This window comes from Patella vulgata, chromosome 7, assembly GCF_932274485.2.
Source record: "Patella vulgata chromosome 7, xgPatVulg1.2, whole genome shotgun sequence".
Classification (NCBI taxonomy): Eukaryota; Metazoa; Mollusca; class Gastropoda; family Patellidae; genus Patella; species Patella vulgata.
Genome location: NC_065885.2, coordinates 47,729,366 through 47,742,548, shown reverse-complemented (window position 1 = coordinate 47,742,548; position 13,183 = coordinate 47,729,366). Strand labels below are relative to the sequence as shown.

The 13,183-nt window shown below is 34.7% G+C and overlaps 1 protein-coding gene across 2 annotated transcripts in view; it reads right to left on the bottom strand.

Annotated features, from left to right (window-relative positions):
• Positions 1-13,183, bottom strand: part of LOC126828342 (ubiquitin carboxyl-terminal hydrolase 4) — an 89,873-nt gene that overhangs the window by 34,179 nt on the left and 42,511 nt on the right. For both annotated transcript variants that reach the window (XM_050558044.1, XM_050558045.2), the window contains exons 10-13: positions 11,669-11,893; positions 9,110-9,193; positions 4,324-4,418; positions 3,737-3,811 (exon numbers count right to left, since the gene is read on the bottom strand). In XM_050558044.1, coding sequence (XP_050414001.1) covers positions 3,737-3,811; positions 4,324-4,418; positions 9,110-9,193; positions 11,669-11,893 — 479 coding nt within the window. The remainder of the gene's footprint in view (positions 1-3,736; positions 3,812-4,323; positions 4,419-9,109; positions 9,194-11,668; positions 11,894-13,183) is intronic.

Genomic DNA, 13,183 nt, shown 5'->3' with positions numbered 1-13,183 from the left:
AGTGATATAATAATACGGTTTTTTAAATCGGATAAAAATTATGACCTCTATAGGGTCCACAAGCTAAAAACATGATTTTTCGTACAATCAGGTGCCATAATTCAGGAAGTTACGTTCCGATATGCGCGAATATCGATAGGAACCAAGATCTTTGGGTTATAAACTTACATTTCAAGTTTCATCAAAATAGGATTAAAATTGTGACGTCTATATTCCACAACCTTGATATACCATATTTTTACACTATTTGAGAACGAAAGACGGCCATTTTGTCTGTCAGTTTTGGGTTGATTTTCACGAGATTCGAACTCAGCTGTCCTTAGGGTGTAACGGTGATATAATAATACCTTTTTTTAAATCGGATAAAAATTATGACCTCTATAGGGTCCACAAGCTAAAAACATGATTTTTCGTACAATCAGGTGCCATAATTCAGGAAGATACGTTCCGATATGCGCGAATATCGATAGGAACCAAGATCTTTGGGTTATAAACTTACATTTCAAGTTTCATCAAAATAGGATTAAAATTGTGACGTCTATATTCCACAACCTTGATATACCATATTTTTACACTATTTGAGAACGAAAGACGGCCATTTTGTCTGTCAGTTTTGGGCTGATTTTCACGAGATTCGAACTCAGCTGTCCTTAGGGTGTAACGGTGATATAATAATACCTTTTTTTAAATCGGATAAAAATTATGACTTCTATAGGGCCCACAAGCTAAAAATGCAATTTTTCGTACAATCAGGGGCCATAATTCAGGAAGTTACGGTCCGATATGCGCGAATATCGAACGGAACCACGATCTTTGGGTTATAAACTTACATGATAAGTTTCAACAAAATCCGATAAAAATTGTGACCTCTATAGGGTCCACAACCTTGATATACCATATTTTTACGCTGTTTGAGAACGAGGGGCGTCCATTTTGTCTATCAGTTTTTGGCCGATTTTCACAAAATTCAAACTAAGCCATCCTTAGGGTTTAACGGTGATATAATAATACGTTTTTTTAAATCGGATTAAAATTATGACCTCTATAGGGTCCACAAGCTAAACACGCGATTTTTCGTACAATCAGGGGCCATAATTCAGGAAGTTACGTTCCGATATGCGCGAATATCAAAAGGAACCGAGATCTTTGGGTTATAATCATACATTTCAAGTTTAAACTAAATCGGATAAAAATTGTGACCTCTACAGTGTTCACAAGCTAAAAACGCGATTTTTCGTACAATCAGGGACCATAATCCATGAAGTTAGAGTACGATACATGCCAATATCAAAAGGAACCGAGATCTTAGGGTGATAAACCTATATTTCACGTTTCATTGAAATCGGATAAAAATTGTGATCTGTAGACTGTTCACAAACATTTGTGGAGGAACGGGCGGACAGGGGAGACGACAATATACGTCCACATGAAAATGTGGGCATATAAAAACGAATTTCGAGCCCTGGTTATTTACGTACAGCAGTGACCGCCCTAGACATTTTTCCAAAGGCGATAATTCTTTTTATTGGCAATCAAATTGATGATACTGGCGAAAGTTTTGGTGAATGAATTTTAAACTTGAAATCATCTCGTTCAACACTTCTTTCGATTGATTTCATGTAGTGTCTATTTTTAGTACATGTACATTAAATGACTTTGGTCTCAATCTTAAAAGTCACAAATTAGTCAATAGTTACGCATTAAAACGATCGATTGAGTCTCGAGACTGTTAACTATCAAACACAGTTATGTCCATTTTGAGTGGTGCTGCTATGTTTACTTAAGCTTAGCTACACAAATGCTTACCTACAATTTTGTCTATTCACACAACACACTTTTACACATAATACTGACTAGGTGGAAAAGGTGATTTTGAGATTATAATTATACACTTGATTTTATTAGCTTTCCACGTAGATCTCCACATTCTTTTTACAAAACCTTTCACAGTTTCAAAGTCAGATGAAAAGTTTTTTTTTTTTTTTTATGGTGGCTCAAAGTTGCGATTTTTGACTTTTCACAGAAGACAGGTTTTTTTTCATAGTTTGGAAAAAGTCTTTTTTGTGATTTTTAGTCATGCTCTATTTCATTTCATAGTAAAACTATCAACCAGCGGTTGCCAGGCAGGATATGTCCACATTTTCGAGAGATGGATAGAGAACAAGCTAAAAAGGAAGTGATTACAATTACAAGGGTGTAACGGTGAAATAATAATACAGCTTTTAAATCGGATAAAAATTATGACCTCTATAGGGTCCACAAGCTAAAACCTCAATTTTTCGTACAATCAGGGGCCATAGTGCAGGAAGTTACAGTCCGATATGCGCGAATATCGAAAGGAACCGAGATCTTTGGGTTATAAACTTACATTTCAAGTTTCAACAAAATCGGATAAAAATTGTGACCTCTAAGGGTCCACAACCTTGATATACCATATTTTTATGCTATTTGAGAACGAAGGGCTGTTTTGGGTCGATTTTCATGAAATTCCAACTCGGCCGTCCTTAGGGTTTAACGGTGATATAATAATACGTTTTTTTAAATCGGATAAAAATTATGACCTCTATAGGATCCACAAGCTAAAAACGTGATTTTTCGTACAATCAGGGGCCATAATTCAGGAAGTTACGTTCCGATATGTGCGAATATTGAAAGGAACCGAGATCTTTGGGTTATAAGCATACATTTCAAGTTTAAACCAAATCGGATAAAAATTGTGACCTCTACAGTGTTCACAAGCTAAAAATGTGAATTTTCGTAGAATCAGGGGCCATAATCCATGAAGTTACAGTCTGATAAATGCCAATATTGAAAGGACCCAAGATCTTAGGGTGATAAACCTATATTTCACGTTTCATTGAAATCGGATAAAAATTGTGACCTGTAGACTGTTCACAAACAATTGTGGACGGACGGACAGGAGCGACGACAATATACGTCCACATGAAAATGTGGGCGTATAAAAATGTGATTTTGCGTACAATCAGGGGCCATAATTCAGGAAGTTACTATCCAATATGCGCAAATATCGAAAGGAACCATTATCTTTAGGTTATAAACATGCATTACAAGTTTCATCAAAATCGAAATAAAATTGTGACCGGTCCACAACCTTGATTTACCATATTTTTACACTATTTGCGTACGAACGGTGGCCATTGTGTCCGGCAATTTCGGTCCGATTTTCACGAAATTTGAACTCAGCCGTCTTTAGGCTGTAATGGTGATATAATAATACGTTTTTTTAAATCGGATAAAAATCATGACCTCTATAGGGTCCACAAGCTAAAAACACGATTTTTCGTAAAATCTGGGGCCACAATTCATAAAGTTACAGTCCGATATGTGTAAATATCGAAAGGAACTGAGATCTTTGGGTTATAAACTTACATTTCAAGTTTCAACAAAATCATATAAAAATTGTGACCTCTATAGGGTCCACAAGCTAAAAACGGGATTTTTCGTACAATCAGGGGCCATAATCCATGAAATTTCGATCCGATACATGCCAATATCGAAAGCAGCCAAGATCATTTGGGGATAAACCTATATTTCAAGTTTCGTCAAAATCGGATAAGAATTGTGACCTGTAGAGAGTCCACAAACAATTGTGGACGAACGGAGGGACGGACATACGGACGGACAGGGGCGACGACAATATACGTCCACATGAAAATGTGGGCATATTAAAATGATCTTGAGCATGTTATAAGGTAAGAATTGTAAGTTATCTTACCCCTTGTCTCTGAAGTATATAGGTAAAACTACTATATTAGGATCATCCTCTGTATTCTTTACACATACCTCATATCTATAATTAAAAACAAACTGTTATATCTCAATATACTTCCTCAGTCATTGATATCCTGCATGTCTGGACATGTTTTGGAAGGTAGGGGGATAAACAATCTCTGTGTTATTGGTAATCAACAACCAAATACTAGTCGTGGACATGTTGTTTAATTACCATATCTTATTCTTAAACAATTTATGAGATATGCTCCACAAAAAAGTAAATTTTGTTTCCATTGAAAACAAAAGTTATCAAAATCAGAAATTTGGTATGCAAAAGACGTAACTACCATGTATATACAAACGTAACTACCATGTATATACAAAATTTAAAACATCTATCTTGAAAGCTTATGAGATATGTTCCAGATACAAAATTATAGATCAAAAACTAAGTTAAATTTGTTTCCATGAATGCAAACTTGCATTTGTTTGTTTGGAATGGTAATGATGGAATCCCAGAAATGATGGAATCAAACAAACAAATCAAGGGATGTTGACATCTAAGTCTATTTCCAAAAACATACTTACGCATAAATAATATCTCTCTCTAATATATGATTGAGACCTTCTTCCTCTTTAAACACTTTATGGAATCGATGATTATATACATCTGTTATCTTGATCTAGTAAATATTAAAGATAGGTTGCCAGGCATTGAAACATACGCCCACAGCAGCTAAATCGTCCGGGCGGTCAACAAGAATTGTCACATATTTTTACTTTTTCGGTAATGAAACATTTATAATACATTAAAATCTGATTAAGAGTAACAACTCATTAAGTAATTATCAGAAAACCATTAGAATTGGTTTGGTTTTTATAAAGTTTTGCCCCATGCTAACGTTTAGTATAGGAAACTTTTAACATCATGGATTTAGCTGTTCAAGTCATAAAAATTCATTGCAAATCAATATACTTGTTTGTCTCAAGACCTTAAACTCTGTGTATGAATCTGAAGTCAATCGGATGATAACTTTAGCTTCTAGAGGGTCACAATGTTTTTAAAAGTGATCAAGGGCCATAACTTTGGCAGTAATTATCGGAAATCGTTGAAAATCAATATGATTCTTCGTCTCATGACCTCAAACAGTCTGTATCAATTTAAAGTCAATCAGATATTAACTTTAGCCTCTAGAGCATTTACAAGATTTTTTGAAGTGATCAAGGGCCATAACTCTGGCAGTAATTATCGAAAATCTTCGTCTTTAGACCTTTAACACTGTATATAAATTTAAACTCAATCGGATATTAACTTTAGCCTCTAGAGCGTCCACAAGATTTTTCAAAGTGATCAAGGGCCATAACTCTGGCAGTAATTATTGGAAATTGCTGAAAATCGATAGGCTTCTTCGTCTAATGACCTTAAACACTGTGTATAAATTTAAAGTCAATCGGATATTAACTTTAGCCTCTAGAGCCTTTACAAGATTTTTTCAAAGTGATCAAGGGCCATAACTCTGGCAGTAATAATCGAAAATCGCTGAAAATGAATAAACTTCTTCGTCTCATGACCTTAAACACTGTGTATAAATTTAAACTCAATCAGATATTAACTTTAGCCTCTAGAGCGTCCACAAGATTTTTCAAAGTGATCAAGGGCCATAACTCTGGCAGTAATTATCGGGAATCGCTGAAAATCAATAGGCTTCTTCGTCTTATGACCTTAAACACTGTGTATAAATCTAAAGTCAATCAGATATTAACTTTAGCCTCTAGAGCATTTACAAGATTTTTCAAAGTGATCAAGGGCCATAACTCTGGCAGTAATTATCGAAAATCGCTGAAAATGAATAAACTTCTTCGTCTCATGACCTTAAACACTGTGTATAAATTTAAACTCAATCAGATATTAACTTTAGCCTCTAGAGCGTCCACAAAATTTATCAAAGTGATCAAGGGCCATAACTCTGGCAGTAATTATCGGAAATCGCTGAAAATCAATAGGCTTCTTCATCTGATGACCTTAAACACTGTGTATAAATTTAAAGTCAATCGGATATTAACTTTGACCTCTAGAGCATCCATAAGATTTTTTGAATTGATCAAGGGCCATAACTCTGGAAGTAATTATCGGAAATTGCTGAAAATCAATAGGCTTCTTCGTCTCATGACCTTAAACACTGTGTATAAATTTAAAGTCAATCGGATATTAACTCTGACCGACGGACGACCACATTTCAATGTGGGCGTATAAAAACATCAATCGAATAATATTACAACAAAAATTCAGTCATTCAACTAAAAAGAACTCAATCTGAAAATACAACATAACTCAGGCATTCACAAGCAAGACGCTCTGTCGCTGTCGTGTTTCACCGCTCACCTCAATCCCAATCGAGGTGCGTATTTTATTGCCCACTTCGGTCCTATGTAATCGCTCTGCTGAACTGTGTATTTTATTTCCACAAAAAAATGTCAGAAATTGCAGAACATATACTCAAAGCCATTAAAAACGCAATGCCAAATTCAAAGTTTATTTACTGCAACAACTTTTAACAAGTGTACAAACGGGCACAAAATATCCAAATTTGTACGTAATAAAAATATGTGCACCTCGCTATTTTTCATATTTAATTCCTGTACGGTATTAAAATTTATGTATAATATTCCTACAAAATTACGTTCTTTTATAAAGAAAGCATGCTGACCCGTCTACTTCTTCAAATAAAGAACATTACATGTGATTACACATGTCATCCCTTGTCCTTATTTCCAAGAGAGTGATTCGAGGATAGCTTTTTTCAGCTCCCAATGATTTTTCAGACGTGAAGGCTCAATAACTCTTCAACAGAAAAAGATAGCCAAGCTAAGTGTGGAAATACACACACACAGCCAATAAGAGCTAATCTCAAAGGAAAACTTGGATATTGACCAAATTTGATAAGGCTGCCATCAAGAAAACAAGCTTGAAACAAGCCAACAGTGAAGCTGATGTCCCCCGCCAAAATCCCAAAATAAATAGATGACACATATTAATTTATCGCATTTATTTTTTTCAAAAGTATTAAGCAATCAAACTGATCATCAACTATACACTAAGTTTCATCGCTCTCTATCAGATAGAATCAAAGTTATCTTGTCCTAAAGCATTGACAAATGAAATTGCTTAGCTCTGCTTAGCTTTAGCTCGAAATGTTAATCATTGAACTCAGTCAAGTCATTCACCTAATGAACATCTACATCAAGTTTAAACATTCTACTTCAATTAAAAGCAGAGTTGTTATGTTCCAAAGTCTTGACCAATCAAATTGCTTATCGCTCCTTAGCCTACGCTGAAAATTCTCAACATCAAACTTAGTCAAGGTAATGATATAATTAATCTATACTCAAAGAGTTTCATCACTCTCAATTATAACCAAAGCTAACGTGCCCCAAAGCATCAACCAATCAGATTGCTTATCTCTCCTTACTGTAAGCAGAAAATGTTTATCATCAAACTAGATCAAGGCATTCCCCTAATGAACGCCTACACCAAGTTTGAAGATTCTACCTCAATTAGAAGGAGAGTTATTGTGTTACAAAGTCTCGACCAATCAAATTTCTTATCGCTCTGCTTACCCCGAGCAGAGTGTCCTCATTATCGAACTAAGCCAAGGTATCGATGTGATAAAACTATACACCAAGTGTCATCACTCTCACTTAATTAGAACTAAAGTTATCGTGTCCCAAAGCATCAACCAATCAAATTGCTTATCTCTGCTTAACCTTAGCAGAAAATTCTGATCTTCAAACTCCATCAAGGCATTCACCTAATAAACACCTATGCCAAGTGTGAACATTCTAGCTCAATTAGAACGAGAGTTATTGTGTTCCAAAGTCTCAACTAATGAAATTGGTTATCGTTCTGCTTAACCTGAGCAGAAAATGCTCATCTTCGAACTCTATCAAAGCATTGACTAAATAAACACCTATACCAAGTTTGGAGGTTGGGTGTTCGATCCCTGCATTGGCCGAGAAAGTTCATCCAGATTTTCTGGCGTGGTTTCCCCTTGTCAGTGATGCAGGACGGAGGGCCTGACAAGGACAGCTGTCTAGTCCTTCGGATGATATGAAAAACCGGGGTCCCGTGTATATATTGGAATGCACGTAAAAGATCCCCTGGCAGTTGGAATTCGATATAAGAGTAGGCGATAGTGCCGCTGCCCGGGCAAAATTTTCCTCATAGCACACTGTATGGCGTATGCTCGTCTTCATTAGCCCAGTATAGGAGCAGAACAGTAGGACGTTAAACCCCATTTCATTTCATTTCTCTAGGTCAATTAGGAGAGTTATTGTGTCCCAAAAAGTGTGACGGACAGACAGACACGGACGAACCCATTTTACAAATTGAAAAGAGGTCATAACTGAATATCAATGTTTGTCCTTTTGTAACCACAATGCTTCACAAACAAAACAACAAACAGTTGCCATGCAAAATAAGCAGACACTTTGCAAGCGATGGAAAGAGAACAAGCTAAAAGATAGGTTGCCAAGCAACGAAACATACGCCCACTGCAGCTAAATTATCCGAGCAGCCAGTAAGAGTTATCACATATTTATTCCTTTGTAGGTAATGGGAGCTTTCAACTTTTACAAGACAATGATATCAATTTTATACAGATTGAAAGAAAACTTTTGTTGTTCACAAAGGGTTTAACAAAGTGAAACAAGGGCACAACTCTAGAAGTTAGAAACAAAAATTGCTGGAATTCAGTAGGCTTTTTCGTTTTACTAATCTTAATACTGCATGTAAATTTAATACAGATCGGATAACTTTTGTCGTTATAGCGTTCACAAGTGGTTTTAAACAAAGTGAAACAAGGCCATAACTCTAGAAGACATAACTAGAAAGAGGTGAAATTCAATAGATTTCTTCGCTTTACTAATCTAAACAATACATATAACTTTCATACAGATAGGATGATAACTTTTATTGATAGAACGTTCACAAGGTTCAATAAAGGGCCATAACTCTAGAATTAATTAACGTACAATCTTGAAATTTAATAGGATTCTTTGTTTTACTGATCTAAATAAAGCATATATATTTTATACCGATCGGATGATATCTTATGTTGAAAGAATGTTAACAAGTTTCAACAAAGTGAAAAAAGGGCCAAACACTAGGAGGAAGATGTAAACGGAAAATGCTGAAATCCAAAAGGGATCTTTGTTTTACTTATCTAAATAATGCATATACATTTCATACAGATCAGATGATAACTGTGAGTTTAAGACAAAATAACATTCTGAATACAGAAAACATGGTAGAAAAATATAGTTAGCCCTCCCCTCCAAAATGCTAGATGTGTTCAAAATGTTTGTAATTATTTACCATTTTATGTGGAACATCTACCATTTTTGACAAGGCTTTGGTTAAATCACCTACACATCCAGATTTAGGCACTGTTAATCGAATCTGAAATCATATAAAATTCATTATACAGACTATAATGATGTTGGGCTAATAATATATTATCATGTAAAGATATATTGCCAGGCAACAAAACATGTGCCCACAGTAGCTAAATCGTCCAAACAGTCGACAAGGGTTGTCGCATATTTATTAGTTTGTAGGTAATGGGAGGCATTTACAAGTCAATTTCGTACAAATCGGATTATAGTTTTCATCATTTGAGGGTTCACAAGGTTCTACAAACTGAAACAAGGGCCTTAACTCTACAAGAAATTAACGGAAATTGCTGAAATTCAATAGGATTCTTACTTTCAATAATCTAAATAATGCATACAATTTTCATACAGATTGGATGATAACTTTTGTCATTCAAGCTTTCACAAGGTTCAACAAAGTAAAACAAGGGTCATAATTCTCTAGAAGTAAACTAATTGACGGAAATTGCTGAAATTCAATAGGATTCTTCGTTTCACTAATTTAAAGATACATTACGGGAGATTAGATAAAGAGCTGGCAGTTCTCACTATATATAAAAGTTACAAACTATATATAAAAGTTACAAACTAGATAATGTAAAGGGAATTTGCTGAAAATGTCAGTCAAATTGATCCACTCTGAACCAAGATTTTAGCGATTGAATTTTCGGCCTAGCCTCGATAATCATTGCTAAAGTCAGTACGATAAAAAACATAGTCTCGATTATCTATTTCATGATTAAATCATGAATGGAAGCTGAGCAGCAAATCGGATCCTAATCCAATAAGTATATCAGGCTAGCATTGACATCGAGAGTTGATTATGGTCTAGATTAGTTAATTAATGTCTAATTAATAATTTAGATAACATTTCAAGCTTAAAGAAAGACCTGCAATAGGCAGATTTAGCTCTTGCATAATGTATGTTTAAATGATGCATATAAATTTCATACAGATCGGATGATAACTTTTGTCGTTCAAACATTCACAAGTTTAAACAAAGTGAAACAAGGGTCATTCACAAGTTTAAACGAAGTGAAACAAGGGTCATAACTCAGTAATTAACGGAAATTTCTGAAATTTAATAGGCTTCCTCATTTCACTAATTCAAATAGTGCATATAATTTTCATACAGATTGGATGGTAACTTTTGTCATTCAAACTTTCACAAGGTTCAGTAAAGTAAAACAAGGGCCATAATTCTAGATGCAGGGACCGTACATAGATTTTTGTCAAAAATTTATATCTTTATGAAAGCTCAAATTTTATGATTATTTTTATAATGTTTTTATCACATGTCATGGCTTTTTATGTTTTTATCATTATGATTTTTTTCATATAGCTGCACTGACAGTAAATAACTTATCTCCTGTCCATGAAGTAGTGTTCAGCCAGTGGTATACGGATAAGAATTGGTGGTATTGATGGTCACAGTCATCTTCTCCTATGTTTATATACCCACATAACATTGACTGAACACTGTCAAATAGAAATTGAAAGAGGATAGCAAACTGGGGGTCATAAAATACCTGGATGATTTTCTAATTAACATCCAGATTTATTAGTATAGAAATTTATTATTGGGAGTAGTGATTTATGGTTAAAGGGCCAATCCCGATAATTTTTTGGAGAATAAAACCGCTTAATTTTGTGTTAAAATGCCTTAAAACCCACTACCTACGGGCCGAGCAACTAACTCAATATTTTTGATACTTTTGCAAACAACTTAAACCCGTCAGTCTTCATCTGGAAATGGAGACCGGTGTCCCAAACTGTATTATACGGTGTCTGGATAAAACCATACCTTTTGTTTATAAAAATAATGTGTAGGTGAAATTTACCGTCCACTATCAAGTACAGCACATGGGTCATTCACTGTATAGACCTCTCAAGAAACGGGAATCGATTATCAGGTCACCCAACGAAAAAATTGACCCGAAATCTTAAAAGGGTTACGTGTCCGGATAAGCAGTTTTGACGTTCACGTCCAAACGACTCAATATTTTGAGCTGAAATTTTGAGACATGGTCAATACACCATTCCTATATATTTTGGTGCTTAAATTTCATATGTACTCGGACTTTAATTTTTGAGACTCTTTTCTAATCGGGATAGTCCCTTTAATTTTATATTTTGAAAATTGTTCATCTGATTTTGTGATAATTTTATGAGAAATAGCGAAATTTCATATCTTTTATGATATTTTTCTTTTTTATGATAATTTTATGAGAAAGACGAAAGTTCATGAAAATATAAATGTTTTTTTACTTGGATCCCATCAAAGTTTATGTTATTGAAATGGTTTTGGATTCATCTCTATTTATATTTAAGATTCACATTTCCATGTAGGCATATAAAAACACATAGACATAATGTATACAAATTTTCTTTTATTTGTTTTTATTTTCTGTCAATTATACCTAAAAAATACAGAATGCATAACATTTCTCATTTAATGAAGCATTGAATGCTTCTGGGCTTATCAAACGTTAAGACTACTTACAACTTGTGGTTTTTCTTCAGGACTTAATGGTACCCATGTAACACTCATCTGTCTTTCTTTCTTTATGGGTAATGGCAGAGATAAATAACAGAAGGGATCAAAAGTCACTGATATTTTATTACACTGAGGACATTTAACAGTTGATTTCAATAATCCATGAAATGTATCAATTATCACTGAATCATTACGTTTCCTATAGTTGTCCCATGCTTCTTTAGCTACAACCTGTAAATATAGAAACAAAAATGTATTGTTGAATGGGGGTTGTGATGTGCCACAAGATGAAAACAGAATGTTTGAAGACTTAAATTTAATACTAGGCCTAACTATCTATTCATTTAGTTAGCTATAATTAGTGCAGTGTGTCGTGAATTATGGTACCTTACATGCCATCGAAAAATCTAAGATAAAGTACTAAGAACAACATTGTTGTTTCAAAATATAAACCCAGCTCCTTTGGAGCTCGCTCATTTACTTTAGTGTTGTTGCTGCCAATAAGTGGAACTCGCTGCCTGAAAATCTTCGATCCAGTCCATCACTCCTTTAAACCCAGATTGAAAACATACTTATTTGAAAAATATTTGCAAAAGTGATTATGTGTTTTGTAGCGCTATGAGCACGACTATATGTGGAATTAGCACGATATACATGGACTTATTATTATAATTGGGTATGGTATGCTTACTCTTTTTACAACACCTGATACCATTTCTCATTTGAGGATTTCACATACATGTAGCTAATAAACATTTATTCAACTTTTGTGTCAATATATACTGAATCCTGCTGCGGTTGACAAAGGTATCATTGATAATACATTATTATAAGCTTTATATAAAGGGAATGGGGTGGGACTAAGTTATAATGGTCACCCTGACTTGAGGAAAGACCCAACATTTCTGGTTAGATTTTCAAAAATCGCATTATCCATGCACTGATACAATTTATGTTAAGTTTCAGTGTAACTAATGACCTCACAAAAATCCCCATTTTTAGGGCATGGTCAGACAGACTTTAAAGTGAACTGATTTGGGGAACGCCCTTGGCTAGATTTTTGAAAATTATATTTTCCAAGTATAGACCGTTGTTTCTGGTATGTTTCAGCCATGTAACTGATGACCATATTATTAGCCCCAGTTTTAGGGCGTAGTCAGACAGACTTTGCAGAGATCTGACTTACCCCACTCTAATCCTACATATGTATGCACCTAAATGAGCAGAAATATTGTCTAGAGATTCAGATTAAATAAAATTCTCTGGTAAACCCACAGATTAGAGGTCTCCAACCCACGTGTTACATATCTAAACATTACTATTACTGTACATTAAGCTGAATACAAGTTCATTTACAAGCCTTCATTTCCAATTCCTACTGATTGTCGGGTGCCAAGGTAACAAAGTGAGTAAGATGTTGGCTCGCTAACCTGGAGGTACTATGTTCGATCCCAGTTTCACCGCGGAAGTTCATCACAATTTTCCAGTGTCTACGGTGGCTTACTGAGTAACACGGTGGCT